This window comes from Rattus norvegicus, chromosome 3 (assembly GCF_021556685.1).
Source record: "Rattus norvegicus strain SHRSP/BbbUtx chromosome 3, alternate assembly SHRSP_T2T, whole genome shotgun sequence".
Classification (NCBI taxonomy): Eukaryota; Metazoa; Chordata; class Mammalia; order Rodentia; family Muridae; genus Rattus; species Rattus norvegicus.
The window spans coordinates 90,491,748-90,504,841 of record NC_141536.1 but is presented as its reverse complement, the minus strand read 5'-3'; the positions used below and the strand labels follow the sequence as shown (position 1 = coordinate 90,504,841).

The 13,094-nt window shown below is 38.3% G+C and overlaps 1 protein-coding gene across 2 annotated transcripts in view; it reads left to right on the top strand.

Moving 5' to 3' along the window:
- The window catches only part of Qser1 (glutamine and serine rich 1), a 64,767-nt gene that overhangs the window by 32,865 nt on the left and 18,808 nt on the right, over positions 1-13,094 (top strand). The window contains 3 exon segments of one of the 2 annotated variants that reach the window (NM_001139493.2): positions 10,016-10,341; positions 12,019-12,135; positions 12,751-12,884. In NM_001139493.2, coding sequence (NP_001132965.2) covers positions 10,016-10,341; positions 12,019-12,135; positions 12,751-12,884 — 577 coding nt within the window. 2 annotated transcript variants of the gene reach the window in all.

The window sequence follows — 13,094 nt, the reverse complement described above, 5'->3', positions numbered from 1 at the left end:
TTTCAGCTCCATGGAACAACTGTTGTCTCTGGCTTTGGGCTCCTGCACTCTTTCAGTTACACACATGCACATAATTTTTTCGGATGGGAGAAGCACCCAGGTGATAGATCTAACTGATAGAAAGTAAACCAATGAAATCCATAGGACTAGTGACTAATAAGTGACAGACCTGCATCTGAATTAGTTTATCTGATTTTAGAGCCTGTATTTCTGCTAAGCTCTTGTATAAACAGGAGTTTTAAGACTTTAAGAGTTTTATGACATACTTCTCTGTGTCTGGACTTGAGGCTGCCTTCATTAAGATGATGTGAAATAACTGGTATAGTAGATAGTTAACATAAATGTCTGATACTAAATATATCTGAAGAATTCTCCAGAGTTGTGTGAGACCCTATCTCAAAAGCCAAAACAAGCCTTGTGTGCATGCCTTTAATCTCAGCACTTAAGAGGCAGAGGCAGGAGGATATCTGTATATTCAAAGTTAGCCTGGTCTACATAGTTAGTTCCAGGCTAGCCAGGGCTGCTTGACCCTGTCACAAAGCCAAATAAACAATAAAAGTACAACTTGTAGCTGGTCCTTGTGGGTTTTTCTTTTTCTCACCCTTTATCCTTCACACCATAATATTCCATAGGAGAGAAACAAGGATAGAGGGGAAAGAGGAATTAGGAAATCCCTAAATGTAACTAATTTCCTTTTGTTTCTTCTTTGACCATGGCTACTAACTCCAGCCAACCTCCTTAAATGATCAACAACCACCCACCATGCCTATTGGAACTCTAGCATTTATATATACTATGAAAAGTTCCCAGAATTTCAAACGTCACACAATCATAGAAACTATCTGCAGGTGGCAAAACCATGTATCTGCCAGAGCATGAGACAAATCATAGTCAGCTGCTGTGGACAGTCCAAAGCAGCCCCGTATCCCACACCTGGGATTAAAACAAAGGCACATTCTTTAGAGTATTTCTGTTTTTAAAATATCAAAATTCCAAAACTGTCCCTATAATAACTCACTTTATGCCACAGGAAAATCAACATGGAGTCAGACAGTCTTTAGATTTAAGTATTATTGTGGATGTGGACAATCCTATTAAAGTTTTAAGTCCCTCCCAATTCAGAATGTTTTACATTTTGCTATTTCTGTTTCTTTGTAGGTTTATAGAACAAGCCCTTTTTTTTTTTTAAGATTTATTTATTATACATAAGCACACCATAGCAGTCTTCAGACACACCAGAAGAGGGCATCAGCTATTACAGATGGTTGTAAGCCACCATGTGGTTGCTGGGAATTGAACTCAGGACCTCTGGAAGAGCAGTCAATGCTCTTAACCACTGAGCCATCTCTTCAGCCCAAACAAACCTTTTGTAATCTCTGGTATAAACATAAGTCTCTATCTTGTTACCTCATTGGTAAAACCCCATTGTACATACCACATTTCCTTCATCTGCTTACCTCCCTCTCCCTCTCCTCAACAGGGTTTCTTCTTGTATTTTTGGTTATTGCTAGAAGACCAGACTGGCTTCAAACTCACAGAGGTCCACATGCCTCTGTATCCCAAGTGCTGAGATTAAAGTCCTATGCCACTGCCCCACCATCTCTTGGTGGACATATACTCTGATTTTATCTCTTGGCTATTGTGAGTAGAGCTAAAATTGTCAGGAGTGCTGATTCCTGTTATATTCTGACTGGAATATTTTCACATAGATATCTAGGAGTGGTATAGTAGTTTTAGTTTCATGGTTTTAGTTTTAGTTTCATGGAGGTTTTTATTTATTTATTTTTTTTTAGGAACTTCAATCTTGATTTCTTTAGTGGTTTTATTAACACTAATTTATAGTCCCAGTTGCAAAGAGCAGTGTAGTGTTCCTAACTCCCATTCTAAATCCTCTCATGTGATCTTGTTCATGTTGCTTTCTCTTTCTTCACCCCTTTCTATGTGTGAGCTCGTGTGTGTGTGTGTGTGTGTGTGTGTGTGTGTGTGTGTGTGTGCTGCACTAGTGCTGTTATCTGTCTTTGTGTCTCTTTCATCCCCCACTCCCCTTTGTCTCCTGGTTTATTAAGACAGGATCTGGGTATACTTGAGACTACCAAGTGCAAGGATTACAGTTGTATGTAACCACACTTGGCGTGTTTATTTTCTTGATGGTAATAGCTATTCTGACTGGTGAAATAGAGTCTCAGTGTTGTTTTAATTTGCATTTTCTTAATGGCTAAAGAGTTCAGGCATTTTTTTCATATATGGATGGACCATTTATACTTTTCAGAGCTATCCAGCTCATTGTTTCATTTATTGCTTAAATTTTTAATTTTATTTATTACTGTTTAAATAATTATCAGAGAGGGCTAGAGTTCCATAATTAAGATAACTGGCTCCTATTCCAGAAGACCTGGATTGAATTTCTAGCACCGACATGGTGACTGACAACCCCCTGTATTCCACTCAGGGGCTATGATGCCCATAGGCATGTGCATGGTACATGAATATATGCAGAGAAACACCTGTACACAGAAAATCCAATAAATAAATTTAAATATCTTAGAGCTATTTTTATATTTTTACATATTAATCCCTCCACGGATTATAGGGATTACTCGTAAAAACCCATTCCTTTTTTTAAAATTTACTTTTTTTTTTTTTTGGTTCTTTTTTTCGGAGCTGGGGACCGAACCCGGGGCCTTGCGCTTCCTAGGCAAGCGCTCTACCACTAAGCTAAATCCCCAACCCCAAAATTTACTTTTATATACATGAATGTTTTGTCTAAATGTATATATGTGTACCCATACCATGTATGTGCCTGATGCTCATAGAAGCCAGAAGGTAGCATTGGGTTTTCAGAAACTGGAGTTACAAACACTTGTCAACCACCATGTGGATGCTGGAAATAGATCCTCTGGAAAAGCAGCCAGTGCTCTTAACTGCTGACAGTTAAGAAGCTGAGAAAAACGCCCTTTCTCTCATTCTTTAGGTTGACTCTTTACTCTTGAGTTGTTTCCACGCTGTGTAGCGGTCTTAGCTCTGCTGAGGCCTGCTTGTCATTTCTTCTCATCTGAGCCCTAACCTGTTTCTGGGTGGTGAAGTGTGCTGTCTTCTTCTGGCTTCTTTATTTGTTGATTACACTTATTTTGTATGTGCTTGTTAGAAGGGAGTGCTTACACGCATGCCACCTTGCTTCAGAAGACAGCTTGTGAGAGCTGGTTCTCCCTAAAGGATTGATCTCAGGTTCCCAGACTTGGCAAGTGACTTTACCTGCTAAGCCATTTCACCTGCTTTTGATGTTTCTTTATGCTTTATTTCTTGTAATAATTTCAAAGTTTCATGTTTCAATTAAGCTCTTTCTTCTGCCATGAATTCATTTCAATAGCTTAAAAACTAGTTATCTAGTTATTCTTCCAAATGTGGACATTTGGGCTTGGAGATTTAGCTCAGTGGTAGAGGCCCTGGGTTCGGTCCTCAGCTCTGAAAAAAAAAAAAAAAAATGTGGACATTCAGTTTTCCCTGCAGCATTTCTTGAAGAGGCTGTCCTTTCTCCAGTGAATGTTTTTAGCACATTTGTTGAAAATCAGGTCACTCCAGCTGCGGGCCCATCCCTGAGTCTGGTCTTGTACCAGTGCCATGTTTTTGTGAGTGTGATCTGGATCAGGATTGTGTTACGCTAGCGTTGCTATTGTGCTCAGGCATTGTTTTGCTATTGGGGATCTTTGTGTTCTGCATGGATTTTTGGAGATTTTCCATTTTTATTTCTTTGAAAAATATTATTAAATGTTTGGGGGGGTTGTTTGGTTTTTACGTGTGGACTCTTGTATTCTAAACTGATATTTTTAAAAATTTGCCATGTATCTAAAGATAACCTGAACTTCTGATCTCCCTGCCTCTGTTTCCTGAGTGCAGGAATTATAGGCACCCCCACTTCCCCAGCAACATTGAGAATGAACCCAAGGGTTTTTTTCTTTTTTCTTTTTTTAAAGATGTATTTATTTTATGCATATGGGTACAACATAGCTATCTTCAGACACACCAGAAGAGGGCATCAGATCTCATTACAGATGGTTGGGAGTCACTATGTGGTGGCTGGGATATGAACTCAGAACCTCTGGAAGAGCAGTCAGTGCTCTTAACCACTGAACCATCCCTCCAGCCTGAAACCCAGGATTTTTGTATTGTACAAGCTGAGCAGGCACTCTGCCAGCCTGGCTACTTCCTCAATTTCAACATCTTATTTCTTTCCCTTGTTTTCCTTTGGTTCTTAACTTTAGTACTTAATTATTAGTGTATTTTCTGTCTACTGAATGATACTTAAATTTTTACATTTCTTTGTACCATACTCTGACTAAATCCCATAAATTGTGTTTATAACAATCTGTTTTTAAATGTTTTGTTACTTCAGGTTAGATTTTTATTTTATTTTTTTAAATTCTGTGTGTATGAGTGTTTTGCTTATGTGTGTGTTTGTTTATGCCCAGTATCTACAGAACCATCTTTCCAGCTTCATTGACTTCTTTTTTAACCAAAGAGCTATGAGTAATGGTCGAACATTGTTTTTCTATTAAATCGTACCTTGTTATTTTATCTAGTTTAAGTTCAAATGTATACATTAAAATGTTATGAAAAAAAATTGAGACAAGATCTCACTATGTAGCCCTGGCTGTCTGAAACTCATAAGTAGAATAGATTGACCTTGAACTCACAGAGATCCACCTGTCTCTCTCTCCAAAGTGCTGGGGTCAAATATATACCACCACACTCTCAAGAATTTTATGAATTTTCTAAGTGGCTTGGTAAATATTCCATGACTATAAAGTACAAGTGAATCCTACTTTCTATTATTACTTAGATCTTTTACATTTTTTCTAAAGCCAGCAAGTATAGTGGTACACGCTTTTAATCCCAGAATTTAGGAGGCAGATGTAGACAGATCTCTGTGAGTTTGAGGCCAGCCTATTTTATATAGTGAGTTCCAGGATAGCCATATAGTGAGACATCTCACCCCCCCCATCCAAATCTTGGGAACATAATAAATAATTTCAAAAGAAAGAAAGCATGTGTTCCTGGAGTAGTAAAACATTCGCCCTAGAACTTCTCAGGAAGGCAGATAAGGTGGTTCAGTGGGTGAGGCAATTACCAGTAAGTCTGACTATTTGAGTTCTATCCTAGACCCTATAAAGGTAGAAGGAGAGAATGGACTCCACTAAATAAGCCCTGTAGCATGCATGCACAGAGAGAGACAGACAGATCTCCCACATATAATAAATAAAAGTTTTTTAAAAAGTGCTTATTTCAGGAATTGCAAAAGTGGATAGGTGAAACAGGTATATCAGAATGCTTAGTTTATTTTTACTTACTTACTTACTTATTTATTTATTTATTTATTTATTTATTTATTTATTTATTTATTTATTGGCAGGGATTTTCTGGGTAGCTCTGGCTATTCTGAAACCTGTAGACTAGGTTGACCTCAAACTCACAGCGATCTGCCTGCCTCTACCTCCCCAAGTGCTAGGATGGCTTGCACCAGCACTGTCCAGCGTGTTTGATTTTTTTGAGGTTGGGTTATATACTTATGAAATTGCATATTGTCTTTTTCTTTGTCATTTATTTCATACTGACTTTTGCAATATTGAAGATAGAACCCAAGGCTTAGCACATACTAGGCAAGTACTTCCTCTACCACTAACCTGTATTCCCAGTTAGAGTTTACTTGATATATTTTGAACTTGTGTGATTGAGTGCATGGTTTTTTCTTTTGAGATTATACTTACAACTTTTCTAATATTTTAGCAATTTATTATTTTTATTTTGACATAAGGTCTAACTATGGATCCCAGACTAGCCTCAAACTCACAGGGATCTAAAAGGGTCTGAATCTGCACAGGACATAACCAAAACCAAGTTATCAGCACAAAGGAGATTTGCTCCAGGGGGACAAAGGGCAGGGAATAAGAGGCAAAGTCAGGAAATAGAGGACGAGGTAGAAAAGAAAGGGGGCATGAGGGGACGAGGGGAGGGATATTTACCCCAGAGGGACAAAGGGACTGCTTCTGGACAGAAAGGAAACAGACATGAGCATACGGTAGTTTATAAAGGAACAAGGGGAAACCCTATATTAGGATGAGATGTTTAATTTTAATTGGACGTGTTAAATAGGTGGGCCACGGGGGCTTCTGACTGCACAGACTTCAGTACTTTAATAGCTGAACCTGCTGGCCAGCCTCAAGAGGAGAAAGGTGCTAACTAAGGGAATAAACCTAGGTAGGTAGCTTTAGGACTGTGTGATATAACTAACTGTTCTTAGCAAGGGGGAAAGGGAAAGGTGAGGGCAAAACCCGTCTGGTCTCTGTTGTGCTTGGGTCTGCCAGAGCCCTCAGGAACCCTTCCAGGTAGTGAGACTGAGGTGTTCTGTTATTGTTAGCATTTTAAAATACCATTTCCCATTTCCTTTTCTTTTAGAACTTTTTTCTTATAGCATAAATCACATGTGGAAATATTTAAATATATAAAGAATGCAGACATTATGTAAGCTATCTGTGATTACTGAACACTAGTAATTCCATAAGCAAAGTTTAACAAGGAAGGATACAAATAAAGTACTTACTTTCCTAATAATTCTCTACTTAAACAGAAAATAAAACTGAATGGGCATTGACTTGGAACAGAAAGGGGAGCATTGAAAGCAATGGAATGTGGCTAGAAAGTGGATAAGGAAGAAACTGTTCATAATAAATGCTATTTTCTAGAAAGCAAATACGTAAGTTAAAGGTACCACATAACCTGCTGAGATACCCACTAAGTGAATTGCTTTGCTTTTACACCTGCGTATTTTATGCTTATACCAGAAGAGGGCATCAGATCCCATTACAGATGGTTGTGAACACCATGTGGTTGCTGGGAATTGAACTCAGGACCTCTGGAAGAGCAGTCAGTGCTCATAACCACTGAGCCATCTCTCACTGCACTTAGTTTTAAAGTTTCATCTTTAATGTTACTAGGACCACAGTATATAGTATTGCTACACTTTTCCCCTTTACTAATTGATAAGTACATGTTCTTTTGGAGTCAGGCAGGAGTGGTGACAGGTGCTTTAGTTAAGTATCTGTACTTAAGGCAGTGGCAGCTAGATCTCTATGAGTTCAGGGTAGGTTGGTCTACTTAGGTTTGCATAAACCCCATGTGGGGGGGGGTGTTTGTTTGGTTTTTTTGGTTTTTTTTTTGTTTTTTGTTTTTTTGTTTTTTTTTTTTTTTGGATGTATTTATATACATCCTTGTTTCGAGACAGGGCCTTGTGTATCCTTGTGTATTGCTGGTCTGCAGAAGATGACCTTGAACTACTGATTATCCTGCCTCCATCTCCTGAGTGTATGTTTCTTATTTGTATTGTGTGGTAAAGTTTTGTGTGCTTGTTGGTATTTATTTGTTTACTTATTTTGACACAGTTTCTCTACACAACACTGGCTGTCCTAGAACTCATCTCTGATTCAGAGATCTGCCTGTCTTTGCCTCTGCCTGGCAAACATCCCTGCATTTGTGACCAAATGACTTTCAACAGAACTGATAAAGCACTGACTGGCAAAAGATGTATGTTTTCAACACATAGTATCAGAACAACTATCAGCCACCTATGAAAGAGTAGAGTTGAACCTTTACCTTGTCCCTTATGACCTAAGTTAGGTTATAATTTTAGCATACCACCAAGAGCCTGTTTGATTTGAGAAAAACTGAATTTCATTAAATTTGTAACATTTGTGCTGTAACTGCTGTTCCCAGCCAAGTAGATGAGAATGAAGTGTGTAATATTGGGTTTTTACCAGAGACGTTTATCTAAAGTACATGTAGGCCACTTAACCATTCTATTATAAAAAGACAAATCAGGACTGGAGAGATGGCTCAGTGGTTAAGAGCATTAACTGTTCTTCCAGAGGTCCTGAGTTCAATTCCCAGCAACCACATAGTGGCTCACAACCATCTGTAATGGGATCAGATGCCTTCTTGTGGTTTCTGAAGACAGTGAGTGTTCTCATATACATAAATAAATAAGTCATTTTTTAAAAAAGACAAATCATCAACTTTTAAATGAGCAAAGGGAATTGGAGAGATGGTTTGGTGGTTAACAGCACTTACTATCTATCAGACTCCCATGGAGGCCCCACAAACCCTTGTAATTCCAGCTCCAAATACTTCTGGCCTTTTTAAAAATGAACAAAGGACATAAACATTTCAGCAAAATATTGAAAATTACCAATAAACTGGACATGGTGGCACACATCTTTAATATGTGCATGCAAAGCTATCTTGGTCTATGTTATCTTCAAATAATTTCTTCAGATATTAGCTGGGGGAAGACACCAGTTTTCTTCATTATGTATAGTGTTAACTGAGGGTTTTTTGTCAATATCCTTTGAAGTTGGGGAGCTTCTATATATTCTTTATTATTATTTACTTATGTATGTGAGTACACTGTTGCTGTCTTTAGACACAACAGAAGAGAGCATTGGATCCCGTTACAGATGGTTGTGAGAAACCATGTGGTTGCTGAGAATTGAACTCAGGACCTCTGGAAGAGCAGTCTTAACCACTGAACTATCTTTCCAGCACTTTTCCAGGAACTTCTATTTTTAAGTTGATCATTTTCTAGAATGAAAAAGTACTAAATTTTGCAAAATACTTTTTCTATGCCTATTAATGATCCTGTGATTTTCTTTTTTCGCCCATTGTACCACTAACATAGTATATTATGTGAATTATATTCCTAAGGTAGGTAATAGTCATAATAATATGGTTTTTTTTGTTTGTTTGTTTGTTTGTTTTTTGTTCTTTTTTTCGGAGCTGGGGACCGAACCCAGGGCCTTGCACTTCCTAGGCAAGCGCTCTACCACTGAGCTAAATCCCCAACCCCAATAATATGTTTTTAGTTATGAATTTGTTCTTATTATTTATTTAATTTATTTATGTTTATGCTATGGATCGACAGGCTTGTGCCTGATGGAATGGGCTCTACCACTGAGCTACAACTATCCCTTGTATAACTCTTTACAAGATATATTCACTAGATTTTGCGAAGATTGTTATGTTTATATCATTAGGGATACTGACCTAGTTTTCTCATTACTATTATTTTATTAAGTATTAGTTCTTTCACTGTTGGTAGAATTCAGCAGTCCTGTCTCTGGGACCTGTACTTTTTCTTTATAGGATGAGTTTTTAATTTTCTTTTTTTTATTTGACTAATTAGTTTATATTTTTCATTTGTCTTGCGTTCTCAATAATTTGTTTCTTTCTAGGAGTTCATTTCATCTAATTTATAGTATTACTTTATTTTAGTAGTTTCTGTTGCTATTTTAAAGTATTTGGTTTTGTGTGTGTGTGTGTGTGTGTATGAAGGGGGATGGCTGCATGGTAGTCTGCACCATGTACATACCCAGTGTCCATTGGAAGCATCAGGTCTCCTGCAACTGAGACATCTCGGAGGTGCCGTGGAGGTGCTGGAAATCTTTTGGAAAAGTACCCAGTGCTTTCTCAGCTACTCGCCAGCTCTCCAACCTGTTTCTTATCTTTTTCATATCCAATTCTCCTTCCTTCTAGGAGTTCTTAAAGCATATTGGTTATCTGACCCTTCCTTATTTTCTATCGTTTTTGTGTCTCTGTCTTTTGAAATTATCTTTGATGTATGTAACATAGTTTGGTCACAACTGTAAATTTGTACTGCATTCTTATCTGAATTCAATTTGCACCTCTAATTCTTTTTTTTTTCTTTTTTTTCTTTTTTTTTTTTTTCTTTTTTTCGGAGCTGAGGACCGAACCCAGGGCCTTGAGCTTGCTAGGCAAGCGCTCTACCACTGAGCTAAATCCCCAACCCCATGCACCTCTAATTCTTGAATTAACAACCATCCCTTAATTTCTTTCCATGGTATTATTTCCAAGCAACTGATTGCAAAAATACTTATGGTAATGTTTCAGACATTACTCAAAACATATAACTGTTTAAATATGTGTCGCTGATTCTGTCTGTGTGCTTTAGTTTCAGAAACTCTACCTGTGGCAACTCCTGGTGCATCTGCTGAGACTGCTGGTGTCACTCCCACTCCCTCCTCTGTTGTTGGTACAGTTAAACAAGACCTTCACTTGACCTCATTAGCTGTCAACACTGTGGAAAACGTCAACTCCACAGAACCCCCCACAGCCATCGAACTTGATAGTCTTCCTTCAGACCAGTTGGCGAAAGGACAGGACACAGTTGCAATAGAAGGTTTTATAGATGAGGAAAATGTTGAAAGTGGAGGTGAAGGCCAATACAGGGAACGTGATGAATTTGTTGTAAAGATAGAAGACATAGAGACCTTTAAGGTGAGTGAATGTTCCCAGGGGTAAAGGGTCTGGTGCTCTTGGAGTGCTTGTGTTTTCATGATTTCAGTGGCACACCTGCATTGCAAAACAAAAAGTTTATGAGTTTGATAAGGTTGGACTGAATGTCATATTTATAATTTCATTAATTCATCTAGCCTGTTACTCTATAGCCCAGGTTGGCACTGTGGCAAGGGCTATCACACGGAGCAGATGTTTGTTGAGATGGGAGTTTCATGTAGTTCAGGCTGGCCCCGTGTGGACATGCCATGAAGCTGAGGATGACCTTAAACTTGTGATCCTCTACCCTCTACCATTGAAAGACTGGGATTACATGTGTGTACCACCTTATACAGTTTTATGCAGTCCTTAGGACTGAGTCAGGGCCTTGTCTGTACTAAGCAATCACTTTACCAGTTAAGCTACATCTTAAGTCCAAATTATAGAACTGTTAATTTTTTTCAGGACTACCAACTGAATACATTATTAGGGATATTAGAAAATAACAGAACTAACATAAACATGAATTTGGATTTAATTTTAGAGCTTAAATTGTAGCACCATGAGTAGAATGGTATAATTCATAAGAAATTATCTAAGGGGATTGGGGATTTAGCTCAGTGGTAGAGCGCTTGCCTAGGAAGCGCAAGGCCCTGGGTTCGGTCCCCAGCTCCGAAAAAAAGAACCAAAAAAAAAAAAAAAGAAAAAAGAAAAGAAATGATCTAAGTCATACTTATTTTGGTTAGTATTTTAGTCTCTTGTTACATAGCCTGCTGCTGTTGTTGTTGTTGTTGTTGTTGTTGTTGTTGTTGTTGTTGTTGTTGTAGTTTTAATTCCGGATAGCCTTGAACTACCAGTAGTTCTCTTGACTCAACCTTCCAAATGTTGGGATAATAGGTTGAGCCAGTGTACCTAGATAGCTAGCCGTACTTAATATATTTTTGGAGTTTTGTTTGTTTGATTTTGCTGGCATTGTTTTTAAATTGAGAAGGAAAGCAAAGGAATTAGATAGAATAAGGAAGACTGTAACATTCACATTGTCTATGATCCTACCATTGATAGTTAACTCCTGTTACAACTGTAGCATATTTGTTTTAGATGTTATAAAACTGCACAAATGAGAAGATAATACCACTAACAGTTTCTTCCAGTCATCTTAGTTAGTTAAAAGGGCAATGGGTTTCGTGTTAGCAAGCTCCTCTTTTGGGGGAAAACTGAAGCGAAGGCTGAATAGAATCATTTTTAGGGATCAAGTTTATCTATATATCCACAGCCCCCCTCCCTGCACCCTTCATTCTTCATTAGCATGTTAATCAAGACCTTTGTTTTGATGTCACAACCACAAGGTTGTGTGTGTGTGTGGGTGATTATTGTAGAAACTCGGCCATAGATAAGAGATAAAGAGTTATGCTGGGTGTAGTTGTGCATACCCTTAATACCAGTACTCAGCAGGCAGAGGCAGGTGCTCTCTGTAGGGTTAAAGTCAGCCTGATCTACATACAGATTCCAGGACCACCCAGGCAACATAGAGACCTTTCCTCAACTCCCTACTTCCCTCCATGAGAGAAGGGAAGGGGTGAAAAGTAAAGGTAGCCCTTAAAGATTCCTACCCACAGTAACAATCTATAAATATAAGCATGTTGATATTTTCCTAAATGTAATTAATTTTGCTTATTATAGGAGGCTTTAAATACAGGGAAAGAGCCCCCAGCTATTTGGAAAGTACAGAAAGCTTTGTTACAGAAATTTGTTCCTGAAATTCGGGATGGGCAAAGAGAATTTGCAGCTACAAATAGTGTAAGTAAAATGCTTGATTCTACGTGCTCTTCTAAACTGACTCTCAGGTGAATGGAGAAGGGGTCAAATGCACCTACCTTCCTGATATCAGCACTGGCTGCTCCTGCAGAGGACCCCCATGGCATGAAGAATGATAACTCCAGCTCTAGGGGATCCTATGCGCTCTCCTCATTACTGAGGACACCCGCACTCACATGCACATGCCCACACAGACACATAGGCACAAAATTTAAAATAAATAAGTGAAATGAAGAAACAGCTGAAAAGATAGCTCTGAAGTTAGTAATGCATACAACTCTTGAACTGGAGCTGAGTTCATGTTAGGAAGCTCATAACTTCCTATAACTCCAGCTCTTCCTCAGGTGCCAGCACTCACTTGTACATGCTTACTCACGCTCGCTTTCTCCCTTTCTCTATTTCTCCCTCGCCCTCTCCCTCTCCACTTCCCCTGCCCCCTCTCCCTCTCTCTCCCTACCCATTCTTAAAATCAGGATAAAATTAGTCTGATTATGGATATATTTTAGAAAATACAAAGGATGGCTGACCATGAACTTAACAGCATAATATTTATGTGTAGATTATATAATTATATAATTCAAATACTTTTTTCTTTAGTACCTTGGGTATTTTGGAGATGCAAAAACTAAATACAAAAGGATATATGTGAAGTTCATTGAAAATGCAAACAAAAAGGAATATGTCAGAGTGTGTTCCAAAAAGCCAAGAAATAAGCCTTCACAAACTGTCAGGTATTTGTTTTCTTCTGTTATGTATTATGGATTTATTTGGGTATTGTTATTGTCTAAAGGGTCTATCTTGTCAGTTAAAGACTGAGAATGCTGCAGTACCTTTGCAGTAAGTAAGTCCTTTTCAGAGAACGAGGTGGGCATTGCAAGGCTAGTGGCTCTCTGGTGGAATAGGTGTCTTCTTTGCTTGGGTCTTTTGGTGTCGCTATAGTA